Source organism: Triturus cristatus, chromosome 4_2 (assembly GCF_964204655.1).
Source record: "Triturus cristatus chromosome 4_2, aTriCri1.1, whole genome shotgun sequence".
NCBI classification, from domain to species: domain Eukaryota; kingdom Metazoa; phylum Chordata; class Amphibia; order Caudata; family Salamandridae; genus Triturus; species Triturus cristatus.
In genome coordinates, this window is record NC_140586.1 from 131,708,334 (window position 1) to 131,731,362 (window position 23,029).

General features: G+C 47.1%; 1 protein-coding gene across 1 annotated transcript in view; it reads right to left on the reverse strand.

Annotated features, from left to right (window-relative positions):
* Positions 1-279: 279 nt before the first annotated feature.
* TSFM (Ts translation elongation factor, mitochondrial) overlaps positions 280-23,029 on the reverse strand; it is a 42,308-nt gene continuing 19,558 nt past the window's right edge. Inside the window, exons 3-6 of the mRNA XM_085600800.1 lie at positions 13,863-13,991; positions 2,137-2,259; positions 1,323-1,407; positions 280-815 (exon numbers count right to left, since the gene is read on the reverse strand). Of these exons, the coding sequence (XP_085456926.1) occupies positions 406-815; positions 1,323-1,407; positions 2,137-2,259; positions 13,863-13,991 (747 nt within the window). The 3' untranslated portion in view covers positions 280-405. The remainder of the gene's footprint in view (positions 816-1,322; positions 1,408-2,136; positions 2,260-13,862; positions 13,992-23,029) is intronic.

The window sequence follows — 23,029 nt, forward strand, 5'->3', positions numbered from 1 at the left end:
ACATGATTACTACAATTATTAACTTAACTCATAGATCATATAGGTGCATTCCTGTGACGCTTCATAAATTATTGTTCATGCTTTTGTAAATTTTGATTGCATTTTTATGGTTTTTTAAAAATCTAATAAAGATACTACCACTTACTACTACAATAAAGAGAACATTCTTAAACGGCCATTCAGATGAAGCAAATAATAAAATAATTTAAAACAATGTTTCAAGTCTTAAAAGTTATAACAAATAGCAAAATCGAGAAAACAAAAACCGATCCACAAAAGTAGCTTTCCAGGAAACATTTATTTGCCTCCTTTTTCTGTGTACGCGAAGATGATACATCTCAAAATAGTATTGCCAATGATTCAAATGCGAATATTCTGCAAGAGAGCGTGCATGTTTATTTTGGGCTAACCCGTTTCCACAGACTCTGTCAGCTCCCCACATTCAAACCGCAGAAAGTCAAGCACCGACACCCCCCTCGGCTGCACATATTGTCCTACTGTGATGCTGGGTTCCAGCAGAAAGGACTGTGCCAACATCCTGGTCTCAGCATCTCCTCCAGGCTCATCTTCTAAAGTCCCAACTGAGAGAGGAGTCATCCCCACCACATGCTGGCACAGCCTGCGTCCCAACTCCGGCTTCAGATTCGGATCAGCAGTTTCACAGACAACAAGAGCCCCGTATTTTCCAAACACCATGCTGGACAACGAAGTGTTTTCAACAGTCAGTGCACCGTGCACATATGAGCCGATGTAGAGGTTGGGGGGCACAGCTATCCAAGCAGCTCTCCTCAGGGTCATGTTCTCTCCAAGCTTTCCTTTAAAATAAAGACATTCTTTAAAGGCTGCTCTGTGAACAAAATCCGAATTATGTTATGGAGTGTCACACAAAAGTTCGTCTCATTCAGGGGGTTAGAAATATGTATTCTTAAAAGTAGAAAAGAACTGCAGCATTTATAAAAACTAAAAATGCATTCGGAATACTTTAATAAAGCCTACACAAAATGTGCTTCTGAACTACACGCACCCACCTCTAAGCGTTACAAAAGTATCAGATGGTACTTTTTCTAACCAAATGGTATTACCTTAAATTATAAATGTATTTCAAAGATGAAAGTAAGATATTGGATAGAGCTAATCAAGAAACCCAAACAGGAAACGGGTAGTGGGGGTATTTTGGAATTCAAGAATAAAATCTTGATTTACATCTCATTTGAATATTCCTTGAGCAGCTGAAGAGTACATAACGTACTATAATGCTGACCAGCAGGAACTCAACACTACAAGTAAAAATCCATAGCGAGAACGATATTGCAAACACTCACCTATTGCTAATGCAACCTGATCGCTCAGCGCCGATTCTCCAGACCCTGTTTTGAGCTTGGACATTTCATCTGCTTCAAGAAATCTCTAAACATAAATTGGAAGGTAGGTTACACTTCTACAACTAATGTGCCTTCAGAAACATTGTAGCAACCTCAAAAGACAAGTCCATTTTATAAGTTATGGTCACTTTAGGGGCCTAAATTATACCAGACATAAATTTGCAAGAGAAATTAAAAGAGTAAGTAACATGATTAATATTTTACGTAGTTCAGTTATGTTGAATGAGGGTCATAAATGTATTTCCCTTCCCCCCCTTTGCGTTTTAAACCGATATCTTGTACCTTGACAAATTCACCTGCTGTAACAGAACACAAGTTTCAAAATAACCACAAATTTTGAAACCGGGGTTTGTTTTTTCTTAAACTATTCTTTGGTATATTTGGAACATTGGAGTTCCAGCAGGGAAATGCTAGTACCATCAGGTCCACTTAAATACATCAGATACAAAGTATTAAATGATCAGGGCTCTGTATAGTCTAGTAAATTCAAAATAATCATATGCAACAAGATATGGTGGACTTTTTTGAATTCTAAATAAACACTTTGCAACTATTCATTGGCACCTTTTAAACTTGATACGCTCTGAAGTGAATTTCAATTTTCTGTAAAAGGAATATGTCTTACTTTGGATGGGGCAGTTTAGCACAAATGGAGTGATTCAGACATCTGATATTCTAAGCCCTTCATGTGACAGTCCTCAGACTGGTACCATGTGACCATTGAGAAGCTCAGGCATAGGAAGACTGTCCTCACCTTCACATAGGTGGAATGTTGCTCTTGCTCGCGCTGGTAGTGCATCATGGTGCCCAAGGCTGCTTGCTGGACCAGCTGTTGAAACTTTGCATTTCTGGCCACAAAATCTGTTTCACAGTTCACCTGAAAAGAGGAAAACAAATTTGAATTCTGCTGCTGGATATTTGAAAGTCACTGTAGATTTGCAAACTCCTGTAAATGTCATACACATCTTGGGTCCATTAAAACTACTACAGTAAAACTATAACATCAAAACCAAGAGTTACCCCATATCAAGTAAAGAAGTTATACATAAATTGCCAAAGTATTCCATATGAACAAATATATTACAGTAGTACCCAATATCATAATACATATGAATTAAACTAGATTTTCCTTCTTTCACCCGCAAGGACTTGGAGAGCTAATGGACGAATCTGTATCAGCTTTCGAGACCAACAAACTATCCACCAGGTGCTCCCAAGCTTCAACACTTTTAATTTTTCTTCACTCTCTCTTTATCTCACGAAACACAACACTCTCCAAACCGACCCAATTAACCATTTCCTTACACTATCTAGTAATCGGAGGACCATGCGCCGATTTCCAGTGCATAGTCAATTCTTGCTTTGCAAGAATCAAACCTTGGTCAGTAAATGTAGTAGTAGTTTTCTTATTTTTTGGGGCGAGGTATCCCCGTAGGAGGCAGACCAAGGATGTACAAGAGATATCCCGTAAGGTTATTAAATTAATATATTCTATTACTTCTTTCCAGAACCCCACTAATAAAGGGCAGTACCATACCATTTACGCCCCCATATCTAGGGCATTTGGCAGCAGCAGTCACATAGAACCTGTACTTATCTATCAGCATTCCGTTACATTCGAGTCGTTTCCCAACCCAACAACTTGCAATTCATGCTGAATTTACATGTCTAAAGACAATCAAATAAGGGGGTGTTTGCAACAATGAAAGGATACAAATTAAATTTGAAATAGCGCTGCCCTACTGGTGACCAAAATGTCCCCTCAAACTTCCGTCCACACTCTATAATGAATATGCTACTTTCCAGTATGCATCTGTTCTTGGCATGTAGGGCTGCTGACATTCATATCTGTGCATAGATCGCCGCCTAGTGTTGGGTCCGGATGTTTGCACGTTGTTGTCCTGGAAGAGTCTTCGAAGTATCACGAGATAGGTGACTCCTCCCCTGGACCACAGTGCGCATGGGCATCCTCTCCATCTTTAGATTGTTTTTCGCCATTGTGGCAGTGATGGAGTAAATACGGTAAGTGTTGACCATGCTATACAGTAATTCTGAGAGCTGCAGCTGCTACAGGCGCCGGGGAGGAGGGTGGGCGATATGAATGTCAGCAGCCCTACATGCCAAGAACAGGTGCATACTGGTAAGTAGCATATTCAGTTCGAGGCATGTGGGCTGCTGAATTCATATCTGTGCATAGAATACATAGCAGTACCTCCTATTAGCGGCGGCTACCAGTGCCAGCTGCAGAAGTCTGAAAAAGAGTTTTGAGAACAGCCTGTCCTACAGCTGCCTGCTGTTTTGAGTGTACATCTACACAGTAGTGTTTGGTAAATGTATGTATGGTGGACCATGTGGCTGCTCTACATATTTCCTGTAAAGGAATGTTTCCCAGGAAAGCCCCTAACTTTCGTGTTGAGTGGGCTCGTGGGGGAATTGTTAATGTGCGTTTAGCTTTTTGATGGCAAATTTGAATACATTTAACGATCCATCTGGCTATACCTGCTTTGGAAATGGGGTTGCCCATGTGTTCTGGAGAAAAGGCAACGAAAAGTTGTTTTGTTTTCCTAAAGTCCTTAGTTCTGTCTATGTAGTACATGAGGGCCCTCTTTACATCTAGTGTATGGAGCATTCTCTCAGCGACATTTTGTGGATTTTGAAAGAAAACAGGCAGTTCAATAGTTTGATTCATGTGGAACTGCGATATTACTTTAGGCATGAATTTGGGGTTGGTACGTAGTACGACCCTGTTTGCGTGAACCTGTATGAATGGCTCTTGAATGGTTAGTGCCTGGAGTTCACTAACTCTTCTTAACAAAGTGATTGCTACTAGGAAAGCTACTTTCCAGGTGAGGAATTGAATCTCACATGAGTGGAGAGGTTCGAAGGGTGGACCCATCAGTCTGGTGAGGACCAAGTTGAGGTTCCACACCGGTGCTGGTGGGTGTCTTGGGGGAATCACTCGTTTAAGTCCCTCCAAGAAGGCTTTGATGGCAGGCACTCTGACTAAAGAGAGGTGCTGCCTGTTTTGGAGATAGGCTGCTATTGCGGTTAAATGGATGCGTATTGAGGTGTATGCCAGATTGCATCGGTATAGGTGTAAGAGGTAACAGATTAGGTTTTGAATGGATGAGTCTAGCGGGTTAATGTCATTGTTGTTGCAGTAAATGACAAACCTCTTCCATTTAGCCGCATAGCAAGCTCTGGTAGTGGGTCTCCTGGCCTCCTTGATGATCTCCATACAGTCAGGTGGCAGGTTTAGGTAGCCAAACTCTAAGACTTCAGGAGCCATATTGCCAGGTTCAGCTGTTGCGGATCTGGGTGCTGAATCTCGCCATGGTTCTGCGTTAAAAGTGCGGGTTTGATCCGCAGCCTTTGATGCGGTACCACGGAAAGTTCTAGAAAGGTGGTGTACCATGGTTGGCGCGCCCATGTGGGAGCAACTAGGATGAGTGTCAGTGAGTGCCGTCGCAGTTTGCGTGCCACCAGCGGTATTAATGGCGCTGGGGGAAAAGCGTACGCAAATCTGCCGGACCAGTCCATCCATATCGCATTGCCCTGCGACTGTGGATGTGGGAACCTGGCGGCAAAGCTTTGGCATTTTGCGTTTTAGTTTGTGGCGAATAGGTCGATCTCTGGATGACCCCACTGTTGGAAGTACGGTTGGAGAACTGACGGATGTAGCTCCCACTCGTGCATCTGGTGGCTGTGTCTGCTGAGCAGATCCGCCATCTGGTTGTCCTTGCCGGGGAGGTGTTCCGCCATGAGGAATATGTTCCTTTGAATGGCCCACTTCCACATGCTCTGAGCCAGATGAGACAACTGTGGAGAGTGTGTTCCTCCCTGCTTCTGTATGTAGTACATGGCAGTCATGTTGTCCGTCCGGATCAACACGACTTTGTTGCACAAGTGTACTTTGAATGCCTTCATGGCTAGGAAGATTGCCATCAGTTCCAGAACGTTGATGTGCATCTTCTTTTGTTGCGTTGTCCATAGTTCCTGCACTGTGTAAGTGAGTACATGAGCTCCCCAACCCTGGAGAGAGGCGTCCGCTGTCAGTAGTATTTGTGGAACAGGCTCTTGGAACGGCCGGCCCTTGCAAAGGTTTTGTGGATTCCACCAATGCAGGTCCTTCAATTGCCCGTGAGCCTGATTCCATTGCCGTGCCAAGCACTCCTGAAGCGGGCGCATATGTAGTCTCGCGTGCGGGACTATGAAAATGCAGGAGGCCATCATGCCTATCAACTGCATGAACACTCGCGCAGGAAGGGAGTGTTGAGGTTTGAACTTTGAGATCAGCATTTGCATGCTGTTGATCCTCACCAAATTTGGCTGAGCTGTGGCTGCCAGAGTGTTTATGGTTGCGCCCAGGTACTGTCGTACGTGTGCGGGTTGGAGATGTGATTTTGGGAAATTTAGTGAGAATCCCAGACTGTGAAGAAGGTGAATGGTGAGGGACATGTGGCTGGCACATTGCTGGGCTGACTTTGCCTGAACAAGCCAGTCGTCCAGGTAAGGGTAGACGTGAATGTGTTGTCTCCGTAGATGTGCAGCCACCGTAGCTAGGCACTTGGTGAAAACCCTGGGTGCTGTTGTCACTCCGAGGGGAGAACTTTGAATTGAAAGTGCTGTTCCTGAATAGTGAACCTGAGATATTTCCTGTGTGAGTGGTGTATGGGTATGTGGAAGTACGCATCTTTGAGGTCCAGTGTGGCTAGGAAGTCTCCCTGGCTGAGCAGCGGGAGAACCTGCTGTAGGGTGAGCATATGGAAATGCTCTGAGAGAATGTAGAGGTTGAGGGGTCTCAGGTCTAGTATAGGTCTGAGTGACCCTTCCTTTTTTGGGATTAAGAAGTACAGAGAGTACACCCCTGTCCCCTGCTGGTTGACGGGCACGACCTCTATTGCACCTTTTTGCAGCATACTTAGCACTTCCTGCTGCAATAATGCTAAGTGCTCTACGGACATAGGACGGTGCTTTGGCGGTATGTTGGGTGGAGTGGAGGTTAATTCGAGACAGTAACCGTGCTGGATAGTGTCCCGACCCACCTGTCTGTGGTGATGGTTTTCCACGTAGACAGGAACCGCTGGAGTCTCCCCCCGACAGGTGTTATGTGGTGGGGGGAAGGGAGAGGGCGTCACTGTTTGTTTTTGGGGGAGGACCTGGTGTTGCCGTAACCACGTCCCCTGCCCTTGGTGCTGGAGCCACGATATCCACCTCTGTTGGTTTTATCGTAGGTACTCTGTGTGCCCCCTTTAGTGTATTGCTGCTGTGACCCCTGGCCTCTAGCTGCTCCTCTATTCCCGGGGCGACGAAAGGAGCCACTACGAAATTGCTGCGTCTGCAGAGCCCCCATTGATTTTGCAGTGTCAGTGTCTTTTTTAATTTTTTCGAGGGTAGTGTCAACTTCAGGGCCGAATAAGTAGTCGGGGTTGACTGGCTGATTTAGGATGTTGTTTTGAATCTCCGGCTTGAATCCTGAGATTCTCAACCATGCGTGTCGTCTTAGCATGACGCTGGTGTTGATTGCCCTTGCTGCTGTGTCGGCAGCATCCAGGGCGCACTTGATGGATGCATTGGTAAGGAGTTGGCCCTCTCTGATGAGGAGCTCCGCTGCCTCTTTGTATTCATCTGGCAAATGCTGGAGTAGTGATTCTAGCGTGTCGTAGTGTGAACGATCATAACGGGCCAGGAGTGCCTGTGTGTTGGCAATGCGCCAGATGTTTGCTGCTTGCGCTGCAATTCTTTTGCCTGATGTCTCCAGCACTTTGGACTCCTTGTCTGGGGGAGGAGCATCACCTGTTGTCTGCGAGTGTGCTTGTTTGCGAGCGTTAGCAACCACCATGGAGTCCAGAGGTAACTGACCTCTAATGTACATAGGGTCTCCGGGCGCAGGCTTGTATTTTTTTTCAATCCTGGGGTTTAGCACCCATGCCCTGGTTGTTTCTTTGAAAATGTCCTTCGCAGGTTTGAGAACTCCTTTTAACATGGGCAGAGTTTTGACAGTTCTTTCGGATGAGGCGAAAGTGTCCACTAAGAAGTCTTCTTCAACAGTGTCAGAATGGAGTTCTACTCCATGATTGGAGGCAGCTCGTTCTATGAGGGCATTGAAGGCAGCAGTGTCCTCTGTGGGAGATGTCTTGGCGCTGTAAAGCTGCGTGTCCTGGGTATCTGGCGTGGTACCCTGGTCTGTAGGGTCATCCCATGCCTGATCTGGGTCCTGCATATGCTCATCAGGATCGGCATCCCCAGGGTAGGTGGTATCATCTCCCATATAGTCCTCTACTGCGTCCGTCTCTGAAGGCGTAGGAGAAAAGGACTGGGGATCCTGATAGGAGGTTTGTAAGCGTTCATACAGAACTGGTTCCGACCCCACTGGCAATTTGTGCTTGAGAGGTATTCTGTAGGAGTCTAATCCCCTCTCTGGTGTGATTTTCCGCTTGCGGAGCATCAGTTTACCAGTGTCGGCGTCGATGAATTGTGGCTGTGAAGGCTCAGAATCTGTGTGTCCAGTAGACGGGGACTGTGTCTGGCGGACACGTGTTCGGATCTCGAACATCTTCGGCGCCGTGGACGGCAGCAAGCCAAAAGTGATGTTGGTTGGCGCCGAGGGTGCTTTCGGAGCCTTGTGCGTGTCGGGGCCCAACGTGGATCGGAGGGCTGCCCGTTCCCTGATGCGTTGCAACGACGCCGCGACTTGTTGCACTGAGAACGCAGAAGGCTCTTTGGAGCCGGTCGGCACTGTGGAGGTAGGCGTCGACTGCTTTGGAGCCATGGGGTCATCGATCCGAGGACAGGTATCGACGGTCGTTGGAGTCGACGACTTGGCGTGTGTCGCTGTCTTCGACGTGGACGCAGATGGAGCGGCCATTTTGACTTTGGTGGTCGGGGCCGACGGCTTCGGTGCCAGAGGCCGAGGCGCTTTGGGGGGACAGAGTGCCTTTTTCTTCGGGTCGGTACCGATATCCGCTGCAGTGAGTTCGGCGCCGAAATCCCTTTTACTGCGTTCGGGCCGACGGCTTTGCTGGCGTCGAAGGAGTGGAGGGCTTCGAGGCCGTCGAGCCGATTACAGCCAGTTTCACTTTTGGTTTCGGTGGAACTGGTGCAACGATTGGTTTCGGTTTCGTTGAAGGGAATCCAGTCGTCTTCGTTAATAATGGCTCGTGCGGGATGTTCGAGGCCGGGCCCGAAGGCGGGGCCGAAGAACTTTGAGATTGATCTCGGGTAAGGCCCGGAGGCGATCCCTCGACCTGAGCCTTAGAATGACGCACTTAGACGGCCTCCGTATCGACGGGTGGGCCTGGCTCCTAACTAGAGCTATCTTCTTCGGCCCCGAACGCCTCATCGTAGTCTCTTACCTCGTCGATGACTTCTTCCCTTTGAAAAAGCACTTCATCGTCGTCTTCCGATCGGGAATCGTGTTCGGAAGCGGGGCTGGAGTTTACTTCTTCCACGCTCTCTGCGTCCTCGGTGCTGAAGATGTTGGCCGGGGCAGGCGCCGATTGCTGCGCTTCTAATCTCGCCGCCCGTCGATTCCGGAGAGTGTTCTTCGATCGGAATCGGGCACAGGCCATACATTTCGACTCATCGTGATCCGGTGAGAGACATTTGTTGCATACCGGGTGGACGTCGACGTGTGGGTATTTTGCGTGGCATAAAGGACACCGTTTGAATGGAGTCCTCGATTCCATCGTCGATGTAAGTTCGATGTTCGGACCAAACGGATCCGAAAGGCTGGAATAAGGTTCTAAACTAGTAAAGAAAGTAGTCGATACCGAACGGGAACAGTACCGACGAACACTAAAGGCCTTTTGGCCTTAAACTGAATTTTCCTAACTTGAGCTAAGATAAGCACATCCGAACCCAATGGCGGAAAAAAACAATCTAAGGATGGAGAGGATGCCCATGCGCACTGTGGTCCAGGGGAGGAGTCACCTATCTTGTGATACTTCGAAGACTCTTCCAGGACAACAACGTGCAAACATCCGGACCCGACACTAGGCGGCAATCTATGCACAGATATGAATTCAGCAGCCCACATGCCTCGAACATCCATTCTCTATTTAACTCTTTCATTCACCTGCTTCCTTACCACCCATCATTGCAATGCAGGAAGGTCTGAGCACATAGCAGGTCCAAACCGATCCTTCCTTCACATGATCAGAACCAGAAGGTCACGGTTCCCTCTGTGAAGCATGGTCATCTACTCCTCCTCTGGGTCTCATATCTAAGCAAATTAATATCTCGTCAACCCGGTATCTACTCCTGTGTTGCCGTGATGGCAGATGGCATGAGAGCACATTGGGATGTGGGATGACTATGACAGATGCCTCTATATAGGGTAATGTACAAGCATCTGTCACCACATGGGGTCATGGTCACAAAGTTACTTTGGAGCACACACAGACGGTCATCAGGAAATACATGTAATATGAACGCAGTTCCATGAGATCCCAGGGGGACTTACAGGCAGGAAACTCAGGGCACAAAGTAAAAGCCTTGGGTAAAACTACAGGTCATATTTAAAACACTCATCACTAAATTAGTCAAAAATAAGGTATTCACAAACCAAACTGGTAATTTTTTCACAACCAAGTGATGCAATGCATGTTGCACATATAAACATCTTCACATTCCACTTTCATAAGCTACTAACATACTGGTGATTTTTCCCATGTTTTCAGCACCACTTACGTGTGATCCCATTTAGTTTAGGTTACATGCCCAGATAAGTATATGGAGTGCCTGTCCAGACCACTATTTCCTATAAGGTCCGCAAGTGCACCTAGCTCACCTTGAGCGCGCAGTGTGATGTGTGAAGCGCACACAGGTCAGTTCAGCAGTAAGTGCCTCCTGCACTTGCTGCATTTCTTTTGTTAAAAGGGCGCAGCTGCAGGGCAGATTGTATGCCTTTGACAAAGTATTCATGTTAATCGCAGCGCCCATCAGGCACTGCAATTAACATGATTACTTTAACAAAGGCATACAATGTGCCCCGCAGCCGCGCCCTTTTAATAAACAAAAGGCAAAAAGATTAAAAGCACGACGTGTGCTTTCAGGGGGTTTCTGAAAGCACATGTGAGCTTGTAGACTTGCTGCATTTCTTTTGGTAATAGAGCACAGCACACAATCTGCCCCGCTCTATTACCAAAAGAAATGAGGGAAGTCTACAAGCACAAGTGTGCTTTCAGAATCACTGCGTGCTGCAGCTCCAAGAAACACCGGCCCACCAGGGCCCCTTTCCGGACCTGCAATGAGCTCTGGGTTGGGGCCCATTGCCAGAGCTATTCCTGCTCCTGTCTTGCCTCCTACAAGTGTGCTCTTGTCTGAGGCTAACCAGTCCTACCAGCTTCTCTGCAGTCATACAGTGATGCACCCATCACAACTAATAATTTCAACTTCCGTCGGAGGTAAGTGACTGTCTCCCGGATACTGGATCCCTGTGTGTGTCTAGCCTGCTCTATTCAGGGCCGGCTCTAGGGCTGACTTCTGGGGGCACTGTGTTTGCAAGTTTGTTATAGTTTTAAAATCACCTGCTGCCTCATTCCCTGTGTAGATGACTCAGGTGATTAATGTTCTTCCTGGAGTGAGATCAGGGTTTTGTTTAGTGGAAGTTTTGACTCAACCAAAAGTAGCGCAGTGGGTTAATATGCCTGATGCTAAGTACCGGTACCGTGCAGATCACATAGTGCATATAATGTAAAGAGGTCAATGCTTTTGTCAGAGATCCTTTTATTCCTTGCAGTGTATAGTTAAAATCCAAATATAGAACAGTGAGCTAATAACTGACATCAAAGAGCTGCATGCAAACTGCAAGTCATATTTTATTATTATAGCGTTATGCTTTTCCCCCCAGCCTTTCATTAGTCTAACCTTGCAAAATAGGTTCATTTCTAAAAAAATAAAATCAATTATTATTAAATGTAACCCCCAACTATGGTGTTATATTTAAAATTCTGAGTTTGTGCTTCTCCAGACCAAGCACTCAAACTATACTGTCTACCAGCATGGATGACATGCGACTCCTACACCTTGTATTTCTCTGTCTGATGTAACATTTACTGTAAACTGATTTACACAAGTGTGATTTAGTGTGTGTGTGTGTGTGTGCGTGAGTGCGTGTGTGATATGTAAAGTGCTCTGACACACAACACTTGTATGAGCGGCACTATAAACCTAATTAAATGCATCTCAGTGAGTGGTATTGGAGATGTGAGGGACACTGTTAAAGGGCAGTAGTGACAGAATCCGTGGCGAAAGTGGTTGTTGGGAGCACGCCAACAAACACTGTCGCACTTGTGCCACCAGCGCTAAAGCCTGCCCTGGCTCTATTTGCCACTGCCCGAGCCTCTGGCTCCTGGTGGGATATCTCATGCCTCTGGATTGGGGCGTTATGGAAAAGGCAAACTGTTCTACACCCATCCTTGAACAAAGCCTCTGTTCTGTGCTTGAAAACAACTCCTACTTGATGTTGCTTGAAAAATATCACCATATGATTATCGCTTCTTCATGCTGCATCTGCACTGTTTTACCTGCTCATGTTAGCCTGTATCCTGGGCCCTGTACTTGCAACATGCACTCCGGTGTTTTTAAGGCACATGAACGGCGATGATGCTAAACTGCAATCAGAACACTTTGTCAAGGATAGCACTTAATGTATTGAGGTTTAACAGATCAAAAGAGCTGTAACATTTTTTTTAAAACATGTCTACCTTTAAAGTAATGGGACTTCAAAGGGGGGATCCATTTGGAATTCAGGGTTTACAGCCTTACAGTAAGATGTGCCATTTATCTCTATCATAATTTAAGAGTAAAACTGGCCTACAGTTCAGAGAGTCCAAAATGTGCCTAGTCTCTTTTGGAATTACAGAAATTATTGCCGGTTACATGGACTGAGATTTGTTCCCTCCATGTAAAATGTCAGTGTGCTTTGGCCAAATAGAAAAGATATTCAAAATGTTGAGCAAAACCCAGAAGGAAAGCCATCAACACTAGGAGTTATGTTGTTAGCCACCAGCCTAACTTCATGCATACTGCAAGGTATAGATTAAAGCGTTACGCTTTTTCTCCCAGCCATTCATTATCCTAATGTTGCAAAAAGTGTTAATTTGGGTACTTATTAAAGAGAAATCCTAACCATGGTGTTACACTACAAATTGCGAGTTTGTGCTTCCCCAGACAAAGCACTCTATACTGCCTACCAGTATGAATGACATGTCACTCCTACACCTTGCAGTTCTCTGTCATGTCTAACATTCCTTATACACTGATTTCATACCTCTGATCGATCATCCCTGTTTAATGTGTGTGCAATGTAAAGTACACCCTACGCTGGTATGAGTGGCGCTATAAAACAAAATAAAAGCATCTAAGAGAGTGTGGTAATGAAGACTTGAGGGGCACTGTTGAAGGGTAATAGTGAGGGAATCACTGGCTGAGGTGGTCATTGGGATGCGCAAGCAAACATTGTCACACAGGCCGCCACCAGCGCTATGGCCGACTGTGTGGGGCATATTGTGTGCCTCTGAGAAAGTAATCATGTTAATTGTGGCACATGACTGGCGCTGTGATTAACATGAATACTATCATAATCTGCACTTGATATTTGTTGCTGCACCCACACGCGCAATCAGGTTCCTGGTGCACATAGCCTTGGCTGCAGCACACAGAGACCTTACACTGCTGCACACAGAGGAAAATAATTAGAGGGAAAATTTGTCCAGACCTTAGCAAAAAGGTACTACTTTAGGGCTAGACACCCAATTTACATTTGAAGTCCCCTTTTGCACACTCCTAGGACGTGGACATGACGTGTGTGTGTATATACACACACATACATGCAATTTCCAAGTCCTAGGAGTGTGTAAGAGGGGACTTCAAATGTAAATTGGCTGTCTAGCCATTATATATAATGGCTAGACAGCCAATTTACATTTGAAGTCCCCTCTTATACTCTCCAAGGACGTGGAAATTGCATGTAAGAGGGGACTTCAAATGTAAATTGGGTGTCTAGCCATTATATATTTAGGACTTGACAGCCAATTTACATTTGAAGTCCCCGCTTACACACTCCTAGGACTTGGAAATTGCATGTAAGAGGGGACTTCAAATGTAAATTGGCTGTCTAGCCATTATATATAATGGCTAGACACCCAATTTACATTTGAAGTCCCCTCTTACACTCTCCTAGGACGTGGAAATTGCATGTAAGAGGGGACTTCAAATGTAAATTGGGTGTCTAGCCATTATATATAATGGCTAGACACCCAATTTACATTTGAAGTCCCCTCATATATATATATTATATATTAAGCATAGCAGAGATTCTGTGCAGTATCCATGTTATTTTGCATTTTACATGCACTACATACAGCTTTTTTCACATGCACGTCACACTAGCAACCAGACAATGCTTTATGAAAAGTTGTTTCCTCATTACTGTGCAATGCAACGATTTGCATGCATGAAAAAAGCAGCCCTCACCTCCACCATCACTGCGCAGTGCCCGTCTTGCAGAACTCCAATCAGCCCTTCTTTGGTCTTCCGTCCCTGGAGCTTGGAGGCTTTGCTCCAGCCTTCCTTTTGGGCCTGCTCATGGAGCCATGCTTCGGCCTTGCAAATACAATGAGAAATAGATGACTTGCATCGTTGAAGAGAACTACTAGACCAACAGCAAAATTACCCTGGCAGAGGCCTGATTAACTTCTAATCTCTACAATGGAAAGCCTCGTTTAGAAAAAGTGTATAATGCAGCCTGTGTTCTAGGGGAGGGAGTCAAGAATCATGATCTCTTTTCATAATACCCGCAAAACAATTCTGCATACAATGACTCTCCATGGAAGTCAACATAGTAACAAAATGGCTACTTACCGGTAGGAGTAGTTTTGCAGCTAGAATAGATTTCTGGATACACATGCTGTACATCTATTCAGCAATCTAGTGGTTGGGACCGGAATCATGTTTTGTTCCTCTTCTATTTTCTGTTTTTCTAGTGTGGGCATTGTCGATTACCATGTGGTGCTAAGTCCATCCCAAGGTGCTGTATTTGCAGCGCGCTATGTGCATTTTCCCTTTTAAAAATGGGGCCACACGCACCACTAGCAGGACGGCCGCGCAGCTCCCCCAATAGTGTGTTTTTTTCTATTTTTTTTTTTTACATTGGCGGCCACGCATCAATTTTACAATGCACACATGTTATGGCCATTCTGGGTGCCTCTCCTCGCTTCAACGGCTTCCCCCCACCACGGAGCGCGTGCCTACGGCGGGCAGGGGCAGCTAAAACATCATGTGACCCACGGTGTCCCAGCGCTATGCTGCGCTTTAACTGTTACTGCTTAACTTTTATGGCAGCGCAGCGCCTCGCCGAACTCAAGTTTACAGTGGTTTCCATGCATAAAACATTTCTTACAGATCATGATTCCACCATGCGTGCCTTAAGAGCCACGCCTCCTTCGGAGTGTACCAGATTGCTCTGCAGTGTGCCCTGCAGCGATTTGTGCTGCACTGAAACCAGCAACTTTTACTTGCTGCTCACATGTTTATTTTAGTTTCCATATTTAAAAAAGGCTGCTGGTTACAGACACTAAGAACACGCAATGGAAACGCACTGGAAACGCATTCAGATGGTCTGTGTGTGCTCGGCAGCCCTAGTGGGATGCATATGTCCTTATGGTCACAGTGCTAACTGGTAGATTGAAAGGTCCCCCTAGAATCACATTTGTCAGGTTCCAACATTCTATTTCCTTTTGCACCCTTGCTGTGACAACCCCTAGATCCTCACAGTTCCTCTTGTCCATACGTTGCAGATCCACGACTGTAATCTCAGAGGCGATATGATGAGAATGCATGATGCCATCGAGTCCACGGCAGTCCTTACTGTCACAGACTGCCCCTTCTGGTAGAGGCAAGCTTGCTCTGCTATTGCTATCAACATCTTAAGAGACCGGGTATGCACATGCTGTTCTTGAATCCAGGCTTGCCCTCATGAATACCCTCACTTGCTCCGGATGTGGTGTTGATTTCTCATGGTTTATGGCGAAGCGTGGTGATGACTGTCAGCATGTCTTGGTGGCATTTTCATTTTGAGTTTGCCTTTACTTGGCAATTGTCCAGGTATGGCAAGGAATTTCTTAAACACCCTTTGTGTGGATTTTTTTCCAATGGATAGCACTTTAGTGTACCTTGTCCTGGAAAAATCTGAGGTACTTCTTGTGCCTTTGGTTCATTGGTATGTGTAGGTAGGCATCCTAGGTCCAAGGTGGCCAAGTAATCCTTCTTCCGCAGGAATAGGGTTACTTCTTGTAGTGTATCATTTTGAAATGTTGAATGTGTATTTATTTATTTATAAAGTTTTATTTAGCGCGAACATGATCCCGAAGGATATCAGAGCGCTTTACACAACTGGAGGGAAGACAGGTAATAAATGCAGTATCGACATCAGATAAGAATAGCAAAACAGAACAATCACAAAACAAAAGGGGTCAAAAGAGAGTAATACAATAACTGGTGCTAAGCGAGCTAAGGAGGGTAGCAAAAGATAGTATGAACTTGTTAAGGTATCTGAGGTCTAGGATCAGTCTGTGTCAAGTCTTGTTTCGGTACTAGGAAGTACGCTGAGTAGATGCCATTGCCTCCCTGTGGCTTATTTTTTGAGAAGGAAGATTACTTCTTCTCTCAACTATGACAGTTCTTGTTCCCCTAAGGTTCATGTCTTTAGAGGAACATGTGGCTGTGGACTGGTGAGTTCTATGCAGTAGCAGTGTCTTATGGTGTTTAAGATGCAATTGTCTGAGGTAACTGACCTCCACTCCTGGAGGAATCCGCCTATTCTGTCCCCCACTTAAGCTCTTTGGTGGGGCTGTGGGGCAAGGGATTCACTTGCTTGCTAGTCCCCCCCCTCGAAAGGTCTGTCTTGCGAGGTATTGCCATTGTTGGTAGATTGCCTGCTGGTTGAAGCTCTGTGTTGCTGGTGGCGCTGGCTGGCTGGTGAGAAACTCACCCTGCCCGTTGATCTCCTGGCAGATATTCTTCCTCTTCTGAAGGATCCTCTGACCTGCAGTGCCGCCATTGCCTTTGTAGTAGCATTATCTTCTTTGATTTTTGCAGGGCTTGGTCCACTGCCTGTCTGAAGAGAGCCTCGCTCATGAAAGGTATATTGATGACTGTTGCCTGCACCTCTGGTTTGAAGTCTAAGACCCTCAGCCAGGCATGACTCCAGAGTGTGGTGCCCGTGCACTTCTGCCTGCTGGCTATTCAGACACGTCCCAAGCTGACTTAAAGTAGGAATTAGCAGTATTCATTCCCTCTTGGGCAACAGCCTTAGCTCTCTTTTGGAACTGGAGGTGACTGTCCTCCATTGTGTGGACGCCTCCTTCTCAATCTTCCTCCCCACGAGATTCAGCCTCTTACTCTCTTTTTCTGCTTTAGGCCCCGTTGATGTGGGGGTGTTGTTCCTCTTTCATGCAGTCGCCACAATGACAAAGTCCACAGGGAGGTTCCCCTTTTGATATTGGAGGCCCTGTGAGGAATGTTTGCACTTTTTCTCCACATGAGGTGATGTTGCCCTTGCCGTGACTGGATCCCTAAATGCTTCCTTCCCCTGCTCCAGCATGCTGAGAAGCATGGGCAAGTAAAGATTAGCCTCCTGGGAGGGTATGAGAGTTTCCAGTAGCAAGCAAGAGTATTTGTTTTCAGTGAAGGCCTTGACAGATAGTTATCGACGTCCTACTCAGGGGATTCCTATTTGCTAGTGTGCTGTGTACTCTCAAACTGTCCAGATTCCTCGAACACTGCCGCTTCATTTTCCTCGACCTCGAACAATTCCTCCTGCTCTTCCTCATGCGGCTCCGGGGTTGAGGGCACCTCAATGTCCGCCTGCTCATCCTACATCTCTCTTGTTCCCAAATACCTTGCCAGGATGCGACAATCATTCATGGAGTCGTCAAAACTCTTTTTCCTCTGATGGAGGGCTGCCATTTCGGCCTCAAGTTTTTGTTTTTGGCATTCGACTTTGAGCGTTCATTGTTTGGCACCGAATGTGGGGTGTCTTCCTTTTTCTTTGTTCCCCCTCAAGCGCCAGCTAGCGTCAAGCGTTTGCTCGAAGGTTTGCCTCCCATCGGTAACCTTTGATCGGGACCCTGTGGTTCCTTATGCTTGTGCTGGCCTTCAGTTGGCAGGTGTTTCGATTCAGAGGCTGCTTTCAAGGACTTAGAATTAGAGGACTTAGCGTCTAAGCCTTTGATACCTTATGCGGATTTCTTTCAGTGTGTCTTGCTGCTTCCATCTTATTAGCGTCGGCGGTACTGCCATTCGACATCAGACTCCTTCCTGTGCTGGTTCATCCTCCTCAATGGTATACGGATCCTTGTTGGAAAGGCCAAGATTTTTCAGAAATTCCTGTGCCTTAGGGGTGCAAGCCACAGCGTGGTGTCGGAATCTTGTCTGGAGTGTCTTTGGTTCAAATTCAGCGCAAGCTTCCCAGTCTTCGACTATATGGTCATTCGGTAGAAACAGATTGCATACCTTGTGTGGATCCCTCTGCACAAACCTGTGGTGGCAGAATTTGACGGAGGTATTTTCCATGACCATTTGTTACTTTCCTTTGTATTTTCCGGCCATGTGGCGCTCACCAGCGGGGTCCTCTTCTCTGTTCTTTGATCCTTTTTGTGGCAACATGTTCTTCTGTGTTTTCCTGTGGTAAACTACTGCCTTTCCTCTGGTTTTCCCAAGAGTTTTCTGAGTGCCTCAGGTAACCATGCACAGGAACTTCCGGGGCACTGTGACGGTGCACAAGGGAAGGAGTTCCGATCAAATGGTGGTTGACCACGCCCACAGTAAAAAAAGAGAAGGACAAAATATGATTCCAGACCCAACCACTATGTGGTCGACTAGATGCACATCATGAGAATCCAGAAAAGGATTTAGGCTGCAAAAGTGATTCTTGAACTCTAGCATGATTATAGCCCTTCTAGAAAATACTTTGGACACAGTTGGTTTGAAGAGAAAACGGTCCTTCTCCTAGTTAACACAGAATGCTCAAGTTTAATTTATAATCGCACCACTAGGCCAAAGGAGAGAAGAAAAAGAGGGAGAGAAACAAAATGAAGGGTGCATATTGAGAAAGGAAAGCAAAGAGATAATAATTCAATTCTATTTGATGACAATCTCACTCCTGTAGATCTATAAGCACATTAAGCAAACCTTTTTCTTCCTCAAACTAATTCATATATGTATTACTTTGAGAGGCCACCTTTAGTTAAGCTAAGAACTTTACAACAGTTCATCTTATGAAAATACAGCTTCATTATATTTTCAATTCAGCATAGCTCTGTACAAGGGCCTTATCCATCATGTCCTACAAAAAACATTAAAGGAGACCTGCTGTTCTTTCTGGATAAGAGAGTTTCTACAGCCAAACTTAGCCAGAGTGCTGTGCCAGCTTTTTTGTGCACTCAGTCATGGTCATGCCTGTGATGTTACCTGACTAGCTCAGATTTGGATGGCCGACATGGCACAGCCTAACAGAAGTGACAGCATCTAAGCACTTTCAAAGGGATTGTAGTATATCACTGCTAAGTGAAGAACAATGGTGCAGCTGTTTTCAGGTTCTGCTTTTCAGTGACATTCTTTTTCTCATTAAGCACCAGTAATCAGTACATGATAGCATGGGACCCTCTTTCCTATACTAGGCATTCTAAAATAGGGACTCCTTGGTGGATATGCAAACAATGTGAATATCTAACTAGATCAAAGGGTAAGGAGCTTGAGCAAATTATCCTCTGGAATACTTAATCTAGCACTAAATAGGCATAATCTCAGTTTTCCATTTATGCAACCAAACCTGATAAAAAAAAAAAAAAAAAAAAAAACACTGCCACAGCAGATAAACCTAAAAATAAATGGTATACTGTACAGCAGCAGGTCACCAAACTTTCATGATTTGGAACGCAAGACTTTACTAACATAATTAAAATGATTCAAGGAGAAATCAACTTAAAGTAATATTTTCTATTGGGCCCAGATTAGGTCAACATTCCAGTTTTAAATTGTGTCTACAACCTCCTTGCCACATCAGCCCAACTTCCCTAGATCTGTTGTCAGTGCATTTGGTCTCTGGGATGCACGGACAACAAATCAGTGACAAGGCTAGCCCACCATTTGGAGGGAAGATCTTGCAATCGTAGTCCAAGCCAACGTGGGAAATGTGGGGGGTCCAAAGTGACTTATTAAGTTAACCGGGTATAGGGCCCCAGGTGTAAATAGCAAGGTTGAAAAAAAGGAAGATATGGTGAAAATATAAAGAATCTAGTATACAAACCCACATTAATGGCCACCCTTCATGCTGAAGGATGCCTGGTCTCCAGGCTGAAAAAACTCTAACCACATCACCCCTATGCTAAAAACTCCACTGGCTAATGTCAGACAACCCCATAAAGCTATCCACTCCAATCTTCCACCAAAGAATGACAAGGGGTAAATCTTGCATCCTATTTCAAATTCCAAAAATAAAGAGAAGTTATACCTCAAACCAGTGCTTCTCTAGCTTAGTCATCAGACTGTGGTACTGGATTTCTTTAGCTATTTGACTCAACCCAAAATTTATATCATTCAGAAGAAGAAAAAAAGGACTCCAGTTTCAAGCTTCATCTATAAGATTAAAATGATGCCCGTGTGTTACCTCTGCTATGCCCAATTGATGACCTTGTATCTTAGAAACCCTCTGAGGTTCTCATGCCCTATCTATGAAAAATAGTTCCATCCACTTTCCCCACCAACTTCAATTATGGATCGACTGGATGCTACATTTTTAAGTTGTTATATGTCACTGTGTTATCCCTTTCTAAGGTACCTATTTTTGCTGCATGTGAAGTCCTTAGCTATCCTTACTGTTAAATCTGTGCTCTAAAAATACCAAAATAGATGGGAGGAGACAAGCACCGGAGCAAGATGGGCGCTTGAACACCGGGCTCCGTGGTCGCCGCCCCTGGGACCTCTTATCCTGCATGAGATCCTGCCCTGAACTGCATATGTAAGGGTATCACTTGGCAAGCGGTGCCGAATCCCGAAAACCCGGTGTCTCTACCCCCCTCGACGGCTGAGTTCTCGGCGCCTCTTGTAGGGGCCTACACAAGGACTTCGTGCCGGGAGCTGGAGTGAAACAGAGACGGCGAGGAGGTGGGACGGAGGCTGCGGCGTGGACCGGAAGTCGCCGGCCGGGGGGGAGGGGGGGGGGGGGGGCTGGTACGGGGGGGTACGCCATTCCTCGGCGTGAGTTCGGAACTGAGAGGCGCGCTGGTGGCTTTTTCCCCTCCATTCTGCTGCGGGCACAGACTGCGAATTTCCCCTGGGCGCGGCGGAGACGTGAGGCCGGAGACGCCGGAGGACGCTTCCGGGTGAGCGGAGTACCTGGGGCGGCGGCGCCTCGCGGGGAAGACTTTCGCTGCACGGTCAGTGCATTGCCTTGGGCGCTCCGTAGCCGGTGAGCGATAGCTGGGCCTGTCCCCCTCTGCCACCGGGGGCTGAGTGATCGGGCCTGCCTGCAAAGCTCGTGCAGGGGACTGCTGCGTTGTGCAGGTGCTGGAGGGGAGAGACAGGGCCTAGGACTCGGACCGGGGGCCGCCGATCCAGGAGAGCCATCAGTAACGTAAATTCAGGCAACGCAGGCAGAAGTCGAGGCGCCAGTGGGTTTCCCCCACCCCCCCCCCTCGCCTCCCTGTGCCGGGATCGCTCCGGGGCGTGGAGCGGAGGTGCTGGTGAGCGGTGGCTGACCGCGGCGATCTTTGAGTGGCGGCGGGGGGTGCCGAGGGCCCTTCATGCCTCGGTCCGTGAGAGTGAGTGCTGGACCTGGTTGGACGCCGTGGCGCACTGCCGACACTCGGGAGGCGATTTCTTTCGGCCGGGGGCGCAAATCAAAAGACACTTTGGCAACACCAGAACCGCAGTTCGGGGGGAGGGCGTAGTTGCAGAGAGATCGCCCCGGACTCAGAGAGGCGTAGACCGGCGCCAACGGGACAGTGCAGAGACCTGCCAGCGAAATGGGGAGCAGGGTGGAGGCCGAGAAGTCCCAGCCTAGAATTAATAAAGGGAACAAGCAGATTCAGACCAACAAATTAGATCGCTATACGCAGCCTAAAGACCCGTCAACGGACCAGCGACAGGCATTGAAGGCCGGGAGAGATTCAGTGAGCCCCTCTCCGGAGCTGACCCTGCAGGATGTAATGACCGCCATAGGAGGGGTCAAGTTCTCCCTTGAATGCAAGCTGGAATCCCTGGAACATAAGCTGGAAACGGTCTCCATAGAAGTAAATTTAATACGGGCAGATCTCACCAAGGTCAACGAGAAAGTCAAATCTCTGGATATTAAAACGGCCGGCCTGACAGAGGACGTGTCGCGACTCCAGCGAGAAGTCCAAGATCTCATGGGTTTTTGTGAACTGGCTGAACGTAAGTTGAACGATTATGAAGGGAGGTCTGCATTTTGGGGGTGCCCGAGAAATCAGAGGGACCCGCGCCGGACCTCTTTGTGGAAGACCTGATTCTTAACCACCTCAAGCCTAAGGGCCTCGGAAAATTCTTCACCATCGAGCGGACGCTCAGGGTCCCGGGTGGGCGACCTAAGCCTGGAGCGCCACCTCGCCCACTGATTGCACGAGTCCTCAATTTTAGGGACAGAGACGCTATCCTGCAGTCGGCCCGAGCGTCGGCCCCTCTGCGCTATGAGAATGCCGCCCTCTCCTTCTTCCCAGACTTCACTCAGCTGGAAACAACGTAAGACTTTCCTCGCAGTCAAGAAACAGCTCAGGGACAAAGGGATTAAATACGCTATGATGTTCCCGGCGCGTCTGCGAGTGGAGAGCGAGGGGAGGGTGTGGTTTTTCGATACCCCCGAAGTGGCGGGGGACTGGATCGACAGTCGACACGTTCATGGGGCTGGAGGGCACCGCAGAAGCGAGGAAGAAGAGATGCAGGAACAGGCTTGAAGTCGGCGAGAGGGCTTATGGACACTGTACTGGTGGTCAGGTATGGGGGTCATGGACCCCAGAAAGGGACATAATCAGTGGGAACATGGCATCGCAGCAATGGACTGCTGAGTGACATTCAAGGCACAATTCTGTTAGAAATAGGGGACCTGGGGGCGGTGGGTGGGCTGCCTCCTCGGTACTACATTTAGTTATCGTTAGAGATAGGGTATAGGGCGACAGGCACTCTGCCAGTTTGTTATGGGTGGTCCAATCAGCAGGGGTGCAGGGTGGGGGGGGGGGGGGATTGGTATTGCACTTGAATTTGTTGTTGTAATGTGTTTTTCGACGACGTAAGAATGGTTAGCAGAGCGAGAGCGACTTCGGCAATAGTATGGTAATGAGCGGGGTTTGGGGGTCAAAGTCCTCAGTTGGAACGTAAACGGGCTGGGGGACAAACTAAAGCGGGGGATGGTCAGCCAATTCGTCAGAAGGCACGCCCCGGATGTAGTCCTCCTCCAGGAAACACATCTAGTTGGGAACAAATGCATGGCCCTGCACAGGGGGGGGGGTACAGAATGGTGGCACACTCGGGATTCACATCTGGGTCCCGAGGGGTGGGCATACTAGTGAAGAACTCTTTCCCTTTCACAATAACGGCTTCATGGACCGATGTCCGTGGCAGATATGTCG